Raw genomic sequence first — 16400 nt, forward strand, 5'->3', positions numbered from 1 at the left:
CTCCCCCCACTTTTTCTCTCCCTTTCCCTCTCTCTCCTTCTCTCTCTCTTTCCTTCTTCCCCCCCTCTCTCTCCCTCTCCCCTCACACACACGCACACAGTTTTCATGGAAAATTAAAGACTTGAATCCAACTTTGTGAATGTACATGAAACTCAAACTCAGAGCCAGCAGAAGGCCCTTGATAACATCCCTCAGCCCCCCCCCCAATAAAAACCATCTCAAAGACCATCTAGTCCAGCCTTTTCATTTTACAGATGAGGAAAATGAGACTTAGAAAGATTAAGTTAAGCCCCTGGTCACACAGATATTGAGGCAGGATTTGAATCCAGAGCCATCTTGACTCTAACTTCAGACCTCCAGTCTTTTAACCATTGCACAACAATGCCCCTAGTACTGCAGGTATTCTCTACTGTTTAAATGTCACCTCTGGGAAAGGTCATGAAAATGAACTATTATTAGTCACTCATACATTAGTGTGAATTAGTTCACTGGATCCTTTCCAAAAGACCCGAGGGCGAAATTTGCTTTGGGAGAGGGGAAAGAGGCTAGGAGAGCACTGGTTGGGAGATCGAAGTTTCAAAGGTAGCCTTGGCCAAAGCTCCCAGCCAGCGTAGGAACCTGCAGGGGAGAGATGTGGTTTGATTCCCTTCACAGAAAAAGCAGCCCACCCCCACCTGGAGGCCTTAAATGTGAGCAGGAGCTTAGGGGGAAATCAGGCCGTATTGGGGTGTCGCCCTTAAAGCCCCCGTGTTAGCGCCCTAGGGATTCTTTGCTCAGGTGGGCTACACACCGCAGGCTGCGTTCGTTCATTCTCAGCATCCTCAGGCCGCTCGGGCATCTGATAGCCATCCAGCTCCTGGACGTGCGCATTGATCCGCCTTTTCTTCTTCTTACTTGTTTTTCCTTTCATTTCCTTTTCCTTCTACGTGCTGGTCCAAGCTGCGGAGCCTTCCTCGGGCCCTGACACTTGCCCCATGGCCGCCGCCGCCACCGCCGCCGCCGCTTGCTGATCTTTCTCTCTCTCTCTCTCTGTTTATGTCTGTACCTTTCTGTGTGTTCTGTAGAGGATGTAGCAAATTTAACAGCCAGTGATGTGATGAATCGTGTAAACCTTGGATATTTGCAAGGTAATTCTGCTCCCCCAAGAGAGTCGAGCCTGACTCAGAGCACACAGCCCGATAGGAACATGCCAGCTCCCTCCACTGACCGTCGCCTCCCCCGCCAGCCTCTGCCCTTATCTGGTTGGGTTGGGCTACAGCAGAAGAGGCTAGAGATGCTTGGGCCATGGGACCCTGATCCAAAGGGTGTCCCCGAAAAGGAGAGAATATTCAAATAAAGACGAGGGGCTGAGCTGGAAACCCAGATCAGTGCCCCGAGAAGCAGGGATTCGAATCCCCCTTTCCTAGGAAGGAAACTGAGGTCCGCAGAAAAGCGGCTTGTTGGGTGTCTCACAGCTAGTTCGAAGGGCTAGGACAAAGCCAGATCTGCTGACTCTCCTGCCAGGGATGTTTATTTTTTCCCATAAGCCAAAGTCTCTTCAGGGGGTCCCTTCCTGAGAGTGACTCAAAACAAAACAAAACAAAAATCCCAGATGTTAGTTAGTGTGGTCCTTGAGTAATAATAATCAAAATGATGCTGATGATAATGATGATAGCTAACAGATCAAGCATGCTGTGTGCCAGGCACTGTGTTAGGCACTTTACAGTTATTAATTCCTTTGATCTTTCCAAATCCCTGGAAGGTTGGTACTATTATCATCCCAATTTTACAGATGAAGAAACAGAGGCAAAGAGAGGTTGAAGTGACTTGCCCAGGATCAGATAGTTATTACAAGTCCGAGGTCACATTTGAATTCAGGTCTTCCTGACTCCAGGTACAGTGCCCTATCAATGAGCCACCTACCTGCCCCAGGATCTAAGATGTTGACTTCATATCTGAGAAACCTAGAGGACCTCTTCAGATGGCTGCAAGTGACAGGCATTCCCTTATGCTAGACTCACATCAAACAGGAGGACAGACTCACTCCCTTCACAATGAGACGAACTCAGGGAAAGAACAGGCAATCAAAGAAAATTCTCTTTGAAGAATTTGCTCCATGGGGGCCCTCTTCTAACCAGTTAGCAATTGGTGTATCAACTGTTGGTTTGGAAATGGGGGCTTCTGGTAGAAAAAAAAAAAAAAACCCTTTCGGGGGCAGCTGGGTGGCTCAGCAGATTGAGAGCCAGGCCTAGAGATGGGAGGTCCTAGGTTCAAATCTGGCCTCAGCCACTTCCTAGCTGTGTGACCCTGGGCAAGTCACTTGATCCCCATTGCCTAGCCCTTATCACTCTTCTGCCTTGGAGTCAATACACAGTATTGACTCTAAGACGGAAGGTAAGGGTTAAAAAAAAAGAAAAAAAAAAGAACACTGAACATGGAGTTAGGAGCCCCGACACCTAAAAGCTAAGTCCTTTTACCTCTCTAGGAGCCTCAGTTTCTTCATCATTAAAATGATAATAATACTTAATGCTACTTGCATCCCAGGATTGTTATGAGAAAAGCACTTTAGAAATCTTAAAAGTGCCATAGCAATGTGAATTATTATTACCTGAAATCATTTCCTTTCCAGAAGTTTAAGTGCTCCTACACATTCTGTATCATTTTTTTTAACCCTTCTGGTTGGTTCCAAAGCAGAAGAGTGCTAAGGGTTAGGCAATGGGGGTTAAGCGTCTTGCCCAGGATCACCCAGCTAAGAAGTGTCTGAGGTCAAATTTGAACCCAGGACCTTCCATCTCTAGGCCTGGCTCTCAGTCCACTGAGCCACTTTAGTGCACTCCCCCCACCCATCCACCTAGTATCATTTTTGCTATTCATTTATTTGAATACATTTGCCATAGTTAGCAATAGGGAAGTTTCAGCCCAGCCTCCTCCAAAATTGCATCATATTCCAAATTCATATCGGAGGTGATTTAGCTTTTTATTCTAGATTTGGGCTCTTTACCTTTTGGGGGTTTCCCAGACTCCTTTGAGAGTCTGGTGAAGCCTTTTGACTCCATCCCAGAATAATGTTTTTAAATGCATTAAAAATAGAATTACATAGGAAATTAATTATATTTAAATACACTTATCAAAAAAATTTTAACAGGGGACAGCTGGGTAGCTCAGTGGATTGAGAGCCAGGCCTAGAAACGGGAGGTCCTAGGTTCAAATCTGGCTTCAGACACTTCCCAGCTGCATGACCCTAGGCAAGTCACTTGACCCCCATTGCCTACCCTTACCACCCTTCTGCCTTGGAGCCAATACACAGTATTGACTCGAAGACAGAAGGTAAGGGGTTTAAAAAAAAATTTTTTTTAACGTTCATGTACTCCAGGTTAGATGTCATTCTTTATATAACTATATAATGTGATATAATTATGTTAATTATTAAGTTAATTATATTTAAATATAATTCTTTAATGTTGTGTTCAGAATTCTGACCAAAAGACTTCATCAATTCTAGCATCCCTTTAACTAGAGGAACATTAGATTTAAAAGTTGCTGAGAGCTGAAAGCTTGTTTTCAGTTACCAGCTTTCCTTATATCTGGGATAACTCAAAGGGAGAGGCTGCTTATAGGGTCCTTCCCCCTAGTAGTCACTACCTTCCTTTATCACTAAAACAAAGGATCCATAAAAACTACCACAGTCCCAGAGGAGAGATTATGGGCTTCAGACTTGCCCAGAGCCAGAGGCAGCCAGCTGGGCTTCAGCATTTCTGCTGGAACTGGAGGGAAATTAACTGCCTGGTTGAGATTAGAAATACCCTTAACTAGGAATTCTAAACCTTTTCGTGTAGCCTGGACCCTTCTAGCAATCTTATACAGATCCTTCTCAGAATAGTGTTTTTTAATGTATAAAATGAAATGCTAAGTATTACAGAGGTAACTGTTTATATTGAAATAGTTATCAAAATATTTTTAAAAGAAATCCATATACCCCAGGCTAAGAACTCCTGTCCTCAAAAGGCAGCAAGCTTCTGGGGACATGTTATCAGGCCTCTTGAGCTGGGGAAACGAGGATGGCCATCTAATCTCTTACATTTTAAGGGAATTGGATGTGCTTGGGTTTATGGCCCAGGCTAAAACACAGTGGATGGGAAAAGTTGGCATTTTCTTACGATCGTGTGCTTTTTCTTTTGTGCCCCCACCTCCCTCCAAAGACCAAGCTCTGGGAATGGTTTTCATGGAAGACCCATGCCTTTATAGTATACTGCTACTCCCTGGATGCTGTTGGCCAAAGCTGAGGTTCACTCTTCATCCATTTCCCCCCCAAAGCCAACTTCGAAAAGCCCTTGGTTTGGGGACACCAATTCCCAAGGATCAGGAGTCTTTCCTCTTGTGGATTGGCTTCTCCATAGCCAATGACAAAGTCAGCCTTGGAAATGGTACAATTGGTGCCCTCCACTAGCCTGTCCTCAGACTGAGCAGCCCCAGGCCAGTGGCAGTATAATGCATGGGTAAACGCTTGTATGCAGTGCATGGTGTCATTTGACAAAATGGCTTCTCCTTGAAATGGGGAGGCTTGCCCTCAGTGCCCCACACCCTCTCCTTCCCTACCATGCCACTGGCTGCACCCCGAGGATGATTGAGATTGAGCAGGTCCTGTTTGTCCTTCATCCTATCCTTCTGGTTCTTTGCTCCTCTTCCTCCCATCTTCCTTCCTTACTGTAAGGCTCCTTAGAGTGCTAAATGTCGAGGATACCCTGTGCCATCCCCATGGACAGGCCATGAAAGTGTGGTCATGCCATGAGGAAATGTTGATTTTGTACCCAAAGTGCACTTGTTTTCATCCCTGCAGAGGATTCAGCAGAGATCTTCCAAAGATTATTAACAGCAAGTAACAAATTCAGTTAAAGATTTCCATCCAATAAAACTTGGTTAAGTGCCCATTGTGGACAAGACCCTGGGCCTAACACTGGCATAAAACGATAGATACGATAAAGATCTTGCTCTCTTTGATCTTTTAATCTGTTTTCAGAGAAGATGTGTTCCTAGATCAATATGAAAGGAAAGTGAGATAAGTGCAATATAAAATGATTATAACAAATAATTATTATGTACCTTGCTTTACCATTTGACCTTTACCATTTGACCTTTATTTACAAAAGTAAATAAGATGTATTCCCTGTCCTCTGAACTAATTTAGAAAATCAAGACCTATACATAAAAAAGGTAATTATGTATAATTTTTACCCAAAGAATAAACCACACATAATATTTTAGGAGTTCAAGAAGAGAAAAGAGTTCAGGACAGACTGCAAAAAAAAAAATTGAACTGGACCTTGATGGAGGGGCTAGATTTAGACAGGGAAGAGGAAAAGGGAGGTCATTCAAAAAACCAATGGTTCTCAAATTTGTTGGTCTCGGGACTCCTTTACATTCTTAAGAATTATTGAGGACGCCAAAGAGCTTTTGTTTACATGGGTTACATTCACCAATATTTACCATGAGAAATTTAAAATGATAAAAATGAAAAAAAAGAAATTAAAATGACAAATTTTAAGTTATTGAGTAATTTAAAAATAATAAATCCATTATATGTTTAGATGAATAACATATTTTCATGGGAAAATGATATTTTTAAAAACAAAAAAATTGTTGAGGATAATGGTATTATTTTACATATTTTGCAAATCTTTCTAATATCTGACTTAATAGAAGACAAACATTCCTATATGTTTTTGCATTCAATCTGTTGTGGCATGTTGTTTTGGTTGAAATATATGACAAAAATCTGGCTTCACATAGATATCCCATTAAAAAGGGAAATATTTAATAGGCAAATGACATAATAGTGTTATTATGAAAATTGTTTTAACTTTGGGGACCTGCAAAAATAATCTTAGGAATCCCCATGGGTCTTTTGAGAACAGTTTCCATAAACAAAGGCATTGAGGTGAGAATATATGTGTTATATTCTGGAGATGGTTCATTCAGTAGTGTGGTTCTTTGAATGAGATAATTCTTACTCGTTGGAGAAATAATTAAACCAAAGAGGCAGAGCTCTAGTTTTCCCAGGCCATTCCCACCAAATCTCCCAACACACCAAAAACCCACTCAGCCTGGTGTCGTGTCAGAAATCAGGGCTGATTTGAGTTTGGTTACAGGAAGCATGCCTTCCTTTGCATGGGGAGATGGGCTTACACAGATCTGTGCCATTCCTTTCTGCCATCTCTTTTAAAGGATCATGTGTCCAAGTAGGGGAATAGAAACATTTAGAAAAATGGACTGGAACAAATGGAGTTTAAAAGGACAAAAAGAAAAAGTACTGGAGGATAAGATCACCTTTACAGAACTGGGCCTTGTCAAATCTCATTTACAGGTTGCTAGGCACACACAAACACTTGCTAAATTGAATTACACTTTTTAATTTCATTTTGAAAAACCTAATCTAAACGCTGATGGCCAATTTTTCCATTTTCAAGCTTAAAAGCAAACACGAATTAGGTAGAAGACAGCAGTTTGTAGTGGGGTGCCCTTTCTTCCTGTTCCCCCAGTGCTGGGCACTAGGGTTCCCACTAAGAAGCCTTGCAGAAAGTGAGGATTCCCTGTCTGTCCTTCCTCACATTTCCATCCACTCCTCCATCCTGTCCCTGACGCACCTTGCCCAGAACTGTCTCGAGCATTTAAACAGCTGTGTTGATGCACTTTTCTGTATGGTGTGGCCTTGCCAACCCCATGACCAGCTGATGATCCTTTGCCTGTATAGCTGCTTTGCCAATAGTAGGTAGAAGATGGTACAGTTCACCCCCCACATCCACATTTCTCTCCCCCACAGTTCATTCTGCTCTTGAGGTTAATTACATCTATACTGCTGGTTGTATTGGTGGCTTGAATGAAGTGGCCCAGTGGAGAAGGAAGATTTTCTTCAATGGGTTAGCAAGAAATAGAAAAAAAAATACAAGAATAGTTTTAAAGATACCAACTTAGATTTGTTTTATAATTTATAAGGCATTATACAGTTTATGAACCTTTAGAGTTTATAAAATGCTTTACATTTTAAGAAAAACCCTCACCCCTTACAACGGCCAGCAGAGGTCAGTAGGGCAGGGATTGCTATCCCTTCTTTGTAGAGGAGGAAAATGAGAATGCAGAGAGATGAGGAGGCATGCTTCAGGCCACATGGTTTCCTTAGGAATGAAGTCTGGCCTTGCTCATGAAATGAAAACTCTGACTAGGTTATTTGCTTTTAGCTGGGAACTTTCTTTAGCTAGTTACTGCCTTATGAGAATCCTAGGTCTTATTTAACCTCTGGATTCACCATTTGGAAGAACCAAAGCCATCATTAAAACGGGGGAGTCTGCCAATTTGGCTATTTTGTTTGGCCAGGTTTTGGGGGAGTTGTTTGTTTGTTTGTTTTCTCTCTTTTATTGGATATAGCTTTTTTACCACTGAAGTAAATGCTGATGTGATTTATTTTCTCAAGGGCAAGGTAAGACGGCTATAGATATGAAGAATAAAAGATCTTTGAGTGAAAGAATAAGGTTGGTCATAGCTGCTAAGCTACTGAGTGGCTCCTAAGGCATTGGTTGCTTTGTGCTATATTGTTATCAAGTTCTGGTAGGGCTATTTTCTATCGAAAATCAACAACTTCCAGTGGAAGAGAGCTTATGACCAATTCTACTTTCAAATAGTTCTGACTGTTGGGTATTTGGCATCACAAGGACATGTATGACTAGAACAAGAGGTAAACTAGCTACATAGTGAGAGCAAGGGATAACAGTAAGCCATATTGTGTCAGCATCCCTAAAGACCTAGACAAAGACTTCCAGGGCATTGAGTAAATTCTCTTTGGAGGATTTATGGAAAAATATGGACAGTAATCATACAGAATTTGAAAGTATAAAAGGGTTGTGACTCCACACTCAGGAGAAAGTATCAGCACCAATGAGACCAAATTATTGAAGCACAGCCACTGACTATTTCTTACAAGTATATGAAAAAACAGGCTGAAGAGTTGAGGAGACTGGTTGGGGAAAAGGTTGGGATAGACATTAACACCATCTTCAAATATCTGTCATACAAGAAAAGGAAGAAAACGAACCCTCTGTGGCATTAACTAAATGTGGCCATACCTGAGAGAAGTAGCTGGGTATTCTTTTCTTGGTGACCAGCAAGGGATTCTTGGGCTCCAGGGAGGTGGAGTGAGGGGTTGGAGTGCATGGAAAGAGTCAAGAGAAGAAGGGAATAGAAGTCAACTATGCTTTTTAAAATTTTTACTGGATCCATTCATAACAAACTTGTTCCCTGCCCTCTCTACCTTCAAGATAAGAGTGAATTTACAAACACTTCCCCCAAGCTCAACCCTGAGATAGGTGATGTGATAGCTAGAGTGAAGGTAAGCAGCCTCCCTGCCTTTAAGGAGCATCCTTCTGGTTGGGGAGAACAAGACTTCTAAATATGGAAAGATAAATAATATGAGCTAACATTAGGCAGTCTATGCCAAGGTGGGGAGATAGGAAAGGAATTAGCATTTATTAAGTACCTACTATGTGCCAAGCATTGTACTAAGTGCTTTGCAAATATCTCATTTGATAAGGTACACAATGAATTGTAGAGATAGTAAATATTCCAGAAGCTTAAAGGAAAGAGCAAATGTGCTGGTCGAGAATGGTCAAAGAAAGCTCCATGGAGGACAGACTCCAGCTTGAAAGCTTAGAAGACTGAATGAAGAGGACATAGACTCATAAAGAAGATAACAGACCCTGACAACAAATATAGAACTCTGGGATCCTAGAAATCTTCATGGTCCTTCAAGAGATTCCTTCTACCATAAATGCTTTAAATACTTTGATGGAGCCAACACAATTCCACCATTGATGCAGATAGCAGCCCCCCCCCCATAGCTACTCATCCTGTACAATTCTCATCCATGTCTTTCTATAAATCCTCTGAGAGGATCCATTCAATGTATTGGAAACCTTTTTCCATTACCCTTCATATTCGTTGGATGCCAGAGCACCACCTAAGTTATCTATCACACTTCCTCTTACAATATGACTTATCCATCTTGTTTTCCAGTCATTCATGTCCTTGATGATGTATTTTACATAGTCATCATAGGTAATGAGCAACATTTAATTCATATTCCCCACTGGGTTTTTCCAGTGATCTTTGGATCACCTGAGATTTTGAATCTTCTGAGATAATTGGTGTCCTATGATTTCAGCAATAGAATTTCACCAAAAAGAATTTTGGGATTAGAAATCTGGGCTTTTATGGCAAAGTACAACTTGTGATTGTTGAAAATGCATATTTCCCCAAGGATGATCCAGCTTTATTTGTCCCTAATCAACTTTATCCAGCTGATTATCCATGCACTAACCCAGAGGGCTGCTTATCTATATCTTATCATAATCTGGGCAATAGGCATTCTTCTTTAAAGTTAAGCCATTTTGTATTTTGATCATGGATCACCATGGTCAAAAAAGACAAAAAGAAAAAAGAGCCATCCTTTTTTGGTCAATCATCTGGTGATGGGCCCTTCCACATATAATGAACCTGGTCCTTAAACAGTAGGCACAATCTGCCTCCAGGACTGTATCTGAAGCCTTTCCAGCTTTGTAGAAACAGCCATAAAATGGGTTCCACTGGCATAATCTTCAAGGTCACAGGGCCTCCTTTTACTAGAATGAGACCTCAGAGGACTTTTGGGCAAGACCTCTGCCATCACGTTTTATGAAAATGAAGGGAAGAAAATATTTCCTTCTTCCAACCTAGCCAAGCAGCATTCCCTGGTCCAGATAAATGACATTTTTGACTTTGTTCCCTTTTCAGACGAAATGAATGACCACCAGAATACACTGTCCTATGTCCTTATCAACCCTCCACCAGACACAAGACTGGAACTGAATGATATTGTGTGAGTACAGTAGACTCTTGCTCATGAAAGGAAAGATTGCCAGGGGAAGGGCTGTGGGGATAAAAAGAAGAAAGAGTCGTAGTTGCCTATTAACTTATCATTGTAACCCACTCACCCAAATCAAAAAGAAAACTTTGTGTTCCCAGATTAAGTTCCCAAAGTGACATTATACACACAGAATTATATCAATGGGCAGAGCATTTACAGGTTTTACAGTTGGGCACTGTAAGAGATACAAAGATGAAGTTACAGGCTTTGCCCTTTAAGGGCATTATAGGCTAGTAAGATATATTCTTCATTACTGAAAGTATGTGTGATGTCATGTCATGTGCGAGTTCTCACCCCAGCAGTTCAGGCTACATATCCTTTGTTCTATGCCTTCATCATTTAACAAGTTGATATAGTGTCCTCAGTCATCTACCTGATGACCAATCTTTTCTAGTGATAGACCTCTCCAAACTTTTGTTATTGTTGTATAGTTATTTTCAGTTGTGTCCAATCCTTCATAACCTCTTTTGAGGTTTTCTTGGCAAAGATACTGGAATAGTTTGACATTTCCATCTCTAGCTCATTTTAAAGATGAGGAACTGAAACAAGCAGTGTTAAGTGACTTGCCTAAGATCACAAAGCTAGCAAGTGTCTGAGGCCAGATTGGAACTCAAGTCTTCCTGAATCTAGACCTGGCATTCTATCCACTGCTTCACCTAGCTACCTTTCTCCAAACTTAGCTAGGCTTATTCTTGGACAATATAGATACAGCCTATCGCTAGGTTCATTCACAAAACCTCCCACCAAAATTTTGCATTCTCAATAGCCTTCAAAAACTCAGGGTCAAGAAAGGTGGGGGACTACACAAGCAAAATGTGGAAAGGCTGTCAGATGAGGCTGTTTTGTGTATTAGTTTTGCTTAACTATTTTTCTTTATTTTCTTTATTACATTATATTTTACAGGGAAGTATTTAGTGAGGAGAGGGGAAATATGATGTAAAAAACACAAGGCATTAGGGAAGCTAAGTGACTCAGTGGATAGAGAGCCAGACCTGGAGGCAGGAGATCCTGGGTTTAAATCTGGCCTCAAGACACATCCTAACTATGTGACCCTGGGCAAATCATTTAACCTCACTTGCCTAGTCCTTACCACTCTTCTGCCTTGGAACTGATATTTAGTATGGATTCTAAAGCAGAAGGTAAGAGTTAAAAAAATATGAGAATGATAAAGTTTACAATTTTTCTTTTGAGAACTCACAGTCATTTTTATATTATATTTCTTTGCCAGAGGAAGAACACATAAACCACAACTCAGTATGGGATCAATGAATGACAAGTAGATTAAGACCTTAGAGATAAATAAATTCTTAATAGTTAGAAATTCTGAAATATGGTCATGTCAGCAGTGGACAAAGAAAAATGAAAAATGAAGATCACTGGAGCTAAGGAATTTGAAGAAACAGGAGTTGAAAGGGAAAGGATTTGAAAGTTTAAATTATTAAAGATTATGACAGGAGACAATAAATCTAGAAGCTAGGTACCAAAATCAAGGAGAAAAGTAGACATTCACAAGTGGCAAAAACTTCAAAAGAAAGGTTAACTCCAGAGGGAGCCATGAAAGGCAAGGACTAGAGTGACCCTTTCCAGCCATAGAAGACCTGGGAAGTGGGAGAAGAAACAACTCAACTTTGCAAAGGATTGCAAGAATGCCATGGTGCTGAGGAGAGCAACACTTGCATTCAGATAAGATACTGGAAGGAGCAGTTGTTTCTATTCAATCTAATTCACTGGACTTTTTTAAAACCTACTTTATGCAAGGCACTGTGGTTAGTATGAAAAAATTAAAATGGCACAGAACCAGTCCTTAGGGATCTTCCAATGTAAGTATGAGTATAGCACCCACACGAATAAGCATGAATAAAGGAGAATGTGGTAAGGGCAAAGAGAACATCCAGACAAAGTACTCTAGGAAAATTTGAGATAGAGATCAAAGATGTTTTGCGAACCATCTGTGGGTGTAACACTGTGGTAGGCACTAGGGGGGAGAAACAAAAGAGTAAAAGATACTCTTCCCTCAAGGACCTTAAATTCTTGTTTGGGAAACAGGATATATGAAATAATTGGGGAGAGGTGGAGCCAAGATGGCAGAGAAGGGACACAGATTCACCTCATCTCTACCAAATTATCCCCCAAATAACTATGATATAATGCTTCAAAACAAATTCTGGAGCAACATAACCCACAAAAAGACAGGGTGAAATAAAATTTTCAGCCCCAAACAACTTAAAAGGCCAGCACAAAAGATCTACTACACTAGGGTAGGAGTAGAGCACAAAGCAGCACACTAAGGCAGGCTATACCTCAGCAACATCTTTGAGGGGCGGCTGAATCAGCAGCAAAGGCTTACTGAGCTTTCAGCCACAAAAGGTAGGGAGATGTGGCACAACTTCTCAGAAGAAGATTACAGAGATCCCTTTGCTTGCTTTGGGCACAAGACTCTTGTCACATTGCCCACATGCAGATCCAGAGCAGAGTCTTTGGTCACAGTCTCAGGTTGAGAAAGAACATTGGCATACACCAGCACTTGTGACCACAGAGAAGCAGGAACGGATCACAGTTCCAAGGCAGGAAAAGAGTATTCACAGACCAGAGCACAGGCCAGGAGAGTATTAAACATGCTTTTTCTTACATCATACCACGTTGGAAGAACTGAAAGTAGATAGATTCCCCAGAACTTGCTCTGGAGGCAACTATACAAAGAACCTAAATATTGGAACAATTCTCCCTTCACCACAGTTACAGAGCCCTACTTTAACAGTTTGGGGTTTTTTTAAGTTAAAAGACAAGAAAAAGACTGGAAAATGAGCATGGAACAAAAAAAGAAACTCAATGTAGAAAGTTATTTTGGTAACAGGGAATACCAAAACACAAATTCAGAAGAAGATGACAAAGTCAATACTGCTGCAACCAAAGCTTCCAAGAAAAATAGGATTTAGCTGCCTTGGAACTAATACATAGTATTGGTTCTAAGGCGGAAGACAAAGGTTTAAAAAAAAAGGAATTTTTCTCAAGTCAAAAAAGAATTAATTGAGGAGCTCACAAAGTATTTTAAAACTCAAATAAAAGAGGTAGAAGAAAAATTGTGAAAAGAAGTGAAAATGAAATAGGAAAATCATGAACAAAGTCAATACCTTGGTAAAGGAGGCACAAAAAATACTGAAGAAATTAATATCTTAAAAAAGAAGAATAGGCCAATTGGTAAAAGAAGCACAAAAATCCACTGAAAAGAACTCCTTAACAAGCAAAATTAGTCAAATGGGAAAAAGGCACTGAATAGAAGAACTCTTTAAAAAAGCAGAATTGACCATATGGAAAAAGATGTACAAAAATTGACTAAGAAAAAGAATTCTTAAAAAATAGAATTGGCCAAATATAAAAGGAGATACAAAAGCTCACTTAAGAAAATCATGCATTAAAAATTAGAAATTGGCAAGTGGAAGCTCCATAAGACATCAAGAAACAATCAAAATCAAAGAGGGGGTGCCCTTTGATTGGGGAATAGTAGAACAAATTGTGTTATCTGTTGGTGATGGAATACTATTGTGCTGAAAGAATAATGAACTGGAGGAATTCCATGTGAACTGGAACAACCTCCAGGAATTGATGCAGAGCAAAAGGAACAGAACCTGGAGAACCTTATACACAGAGATGGAATCACTATGGTACAATTGAATGTAATGGACTTCTCTACTAGCAGCAATGCAACAATCCAGGATAATTCTGAGGGATGTAAGAGAAAGAATGATATTCACATCCAGAGAAAGAACTGTGGAAGTACAAACATAGAAGGAAAACAACTGCTTGATCACATGGCTCGATGGAGATATGATTGGGGATGTAAACTCTAATCAATCACCCTAATGCAAATATAAATCTATCTTACCCTACAGGAAAGTAGAAGGGGAAGGGGGAAAGATAGGGGGTTGGAGCTAATAGAAAAGAGGGCAAACTGGGGAATTTGGTGGCCAGAAACTAAATAGGAGGAAATAGGATATAGAATAATATACAGTAATCATAATGGTGTAAAAAAATTTATAAGTCTCTTCAATAAAGGCCACATTTCTCAAATGCATAAAGAAATGAGTCAAATGTAGAAGACTATAAGTCATTCCCCAATTGACAAATGGCCAAAAGTTATGAACAGGCAATTCTCAGACAAAGTAATTAAAACTCTCTGTAGTCATGCAAAAAATAATGCTCTAACACTATCAATTAGAGAAATGCAAATTAAAACAATTCTGAGGTAGCACCCTACACCTATCAGATTTTCTATTTTGACAGAAGAGAAAAATGATGTGGGAGGGGATGTGGGAAAATTAAGAAAATGATGGACTATTGGAAGAGTTGTGAATTGATTCAATTATTCTGGAAAGCAATTTGTATCCATGCCCAAAAGTCTATAAAACAGTATGTATCCTTTGACCCAGTAATACCATTTACTAGCTTTGCAACCCAAAGAGATTTTTAAAAAAAAAAAAGGATCTATATGTTCAAAAATATTTAAAGCAGATCTGTTTGTAAGAGCAAAGAATTAGAAAGTGAGAGGACACTCATCAATTGGGGAATGGCTGAGTAAGTTATAGTATATGATTGAAATGGAATACTGTAGAAATGATGAGTAGGAGGAGCTCAGAAAAACCTGGAAAGACATGAACTGAAGCAAAGTGAAGTAAGCAGAACCAGAAGAACATTGTACTCAGTGAAAGTACAATGAACAACTGTGAATAACTTAGCAATTCTCAGCAATCCAGTGCTCCAAAACAATACCAAAGAACTCATGATAAAAAAAAAAATGCCATTTGCTTCTAGAGAAAGAATTAAAGTGTGAATCCAGACAAATCAAAATTTTTTCACTTTCTTAAATTTTTTGGTTCAAATTTACTTCTACAAAAGGATTAATATGGGAAAATGTTTTACATGGTTGCATGTGTAAAATTTATGTCAGATTGTCAGCCACCTCAGCAAAGGTGTGGGGGGAGGGGGAAGAAGAGAATTCAAAATTTAAAATTCTTTTTAAAATGTTAGAAACTGGGGGCAGTTAAGTGGCTTAGGGATTTGAGAGCCAGACCTAGAAATGGGAGGTTCTGGATTTAAAGCATCTACTTCCTAGCTGTGTGCCCCTGGGCAAATCATCTAACCCCCATTGCCTAACCCTTACCTCTCTTCTGCCTTGGAACCAATACATAGTATTGATTCTAAAATGGAAGTTGAGTTGTCTGTTTTTTCTTTAAATTTTTTAATTGGAAACTTTTTATATGTAATATGTAATTATATGTTACATGAAATATAATGTAATTTATATGTAATTGGGGAAAAATTAAATTAAATCAAAGAAAGAAAAAAGGAACTATTAAGAACAGCACAAGAAAGCAATGTGTAATTAAGTACCACAAATATGGTATTGATTCTGAATGCTGCAGAAGTTCAGAGAAATTGGAGATCAATGTAAGCTGGTTGGGGAAAATGACCTGAGCCAGGCCAGAAGAATAGGTTAGACTTGACTAGAAGGAGAGAAGAAGAAAACAGCAAGAACTAGGTTCACCACAGGTATTTAAATTACTGCGGACTTAAATGAAGGGTGTGAGAGAAGAGAACATTATTGCTCATCTCAGGGGTGGAAAGTAGACAGTTGTTACTTCTCTGCCTCTTTCCTTTCTAGGTATTTAATTCGATCAGACCCCTTAGCCCATGTAACCAATGAGACACACAGTCGGAAAAGCAGTTGCAGTAATAAGTTGGACCCATGCCACCCCGAGACACGAGACGAGACACAACTCTGAGGTCGACAATGGCTGCCTCCGCCACCACTAATGCATGGAACTTCCCATCATCCGGGTTTGCCTTTGGTAAGAAACAGGCAAGGGGTGGAGTGACCAATGATGACCCATGGAATCTATGGAGCACTGAGCTGCTTGCCTGACTGAGGACTCCAGAGCTGACCTCCATGAAGGAAAATAACCATACTGCAGCCATCATGGGGGAACGCCTCAGAAAGGAAGTTCCTTCACCTACAAAACTACAGGGTGAGACTTCACCTGCCTAGGACAGCCAGGAGCTGTTCAAGTTATTGTTTTTAACTTTTTTTAATTTTTAAACATATATAATATATGTATCTCTACACATGTGTACCGCAACTAGTGAAACCATCCTGGCTGGGACAGAAGGGAGTGCCTCAGAACGATAGACTGGAGACAGCAAAATGTACCAGAGCACAGTTTGTTCGAGAATCAATTTAAGAACTATGCATAGGTTGAACCTCAGGGAGAGAGAGAAGGAGGTTATATTAGGTAGGAAGAAATTGGTGTCGTGGTCTTGGAACCATTCACATTATCCTGATATGCCACCTGTCTCTGGCACAAGTAAATGAGAGGTGAAGGGTTGGGAGGGAGAAAGAGTCAGATATTAGAGAACAAGCACTTTGAAATGTAGTTCTAACTGATACTGGCCAGGGAAAATACTGGGTCTCTCTTAA

The 16400-nt window shown here is 40.2% G+C and overlaps 1 protein-coding gene across 4 annotated transcripts in view; it reads left to right on the plus strand.

Annotated features, from left to right (window-relative positions):
* The window catches only part of KCNT1 (potassium sodium-activated channel subfamily T member 1), a 205286-nt gene extending 189578 nt beyond the window's left edge, over positions 1 to 15708 (plus strand). For 3 of the 4 annotated variants that reach the window (XM_044661255.1, XM_044661253.1, XM_044661254.1), the window contains 3 exons: positions 1065 to 1127; positions 9796 to 9880; positions 15588 to 15708. In XM_044661255.1, coding sequence (XP_044517190.1) covers positions 1065 to 1127; positions 9796 to 9880; positions 15588 to 15708 — 269 coding nt within the window. The remainder of the gene's footprint in view (positions 1 to 1064; positions 1128 to 9795; positions 9881 to 15587) is intronic. The other variant, XM_044661256.1, reaches the window with a different exon arrangement.
* The last annotated feature ends 692 nt before the right edge of the window (positions 15709 to 16400 follow it).

The sequence above is a fragment of the Gracilinanus agilis genome, chromosome 2, assembly GCF_016433145.1.
Source record: "Gracilinanus agilis isolate LMUSP501 chromosome 2, AgileGrace, whole genome shotgun sequence".
Taxonomy (NCBI): Eukaryota; Metazoa; Chordata; class Mammalia; order Didelphimorphia; family Didelphidae; genus Gracilinanus; species Gracilinanus agilis.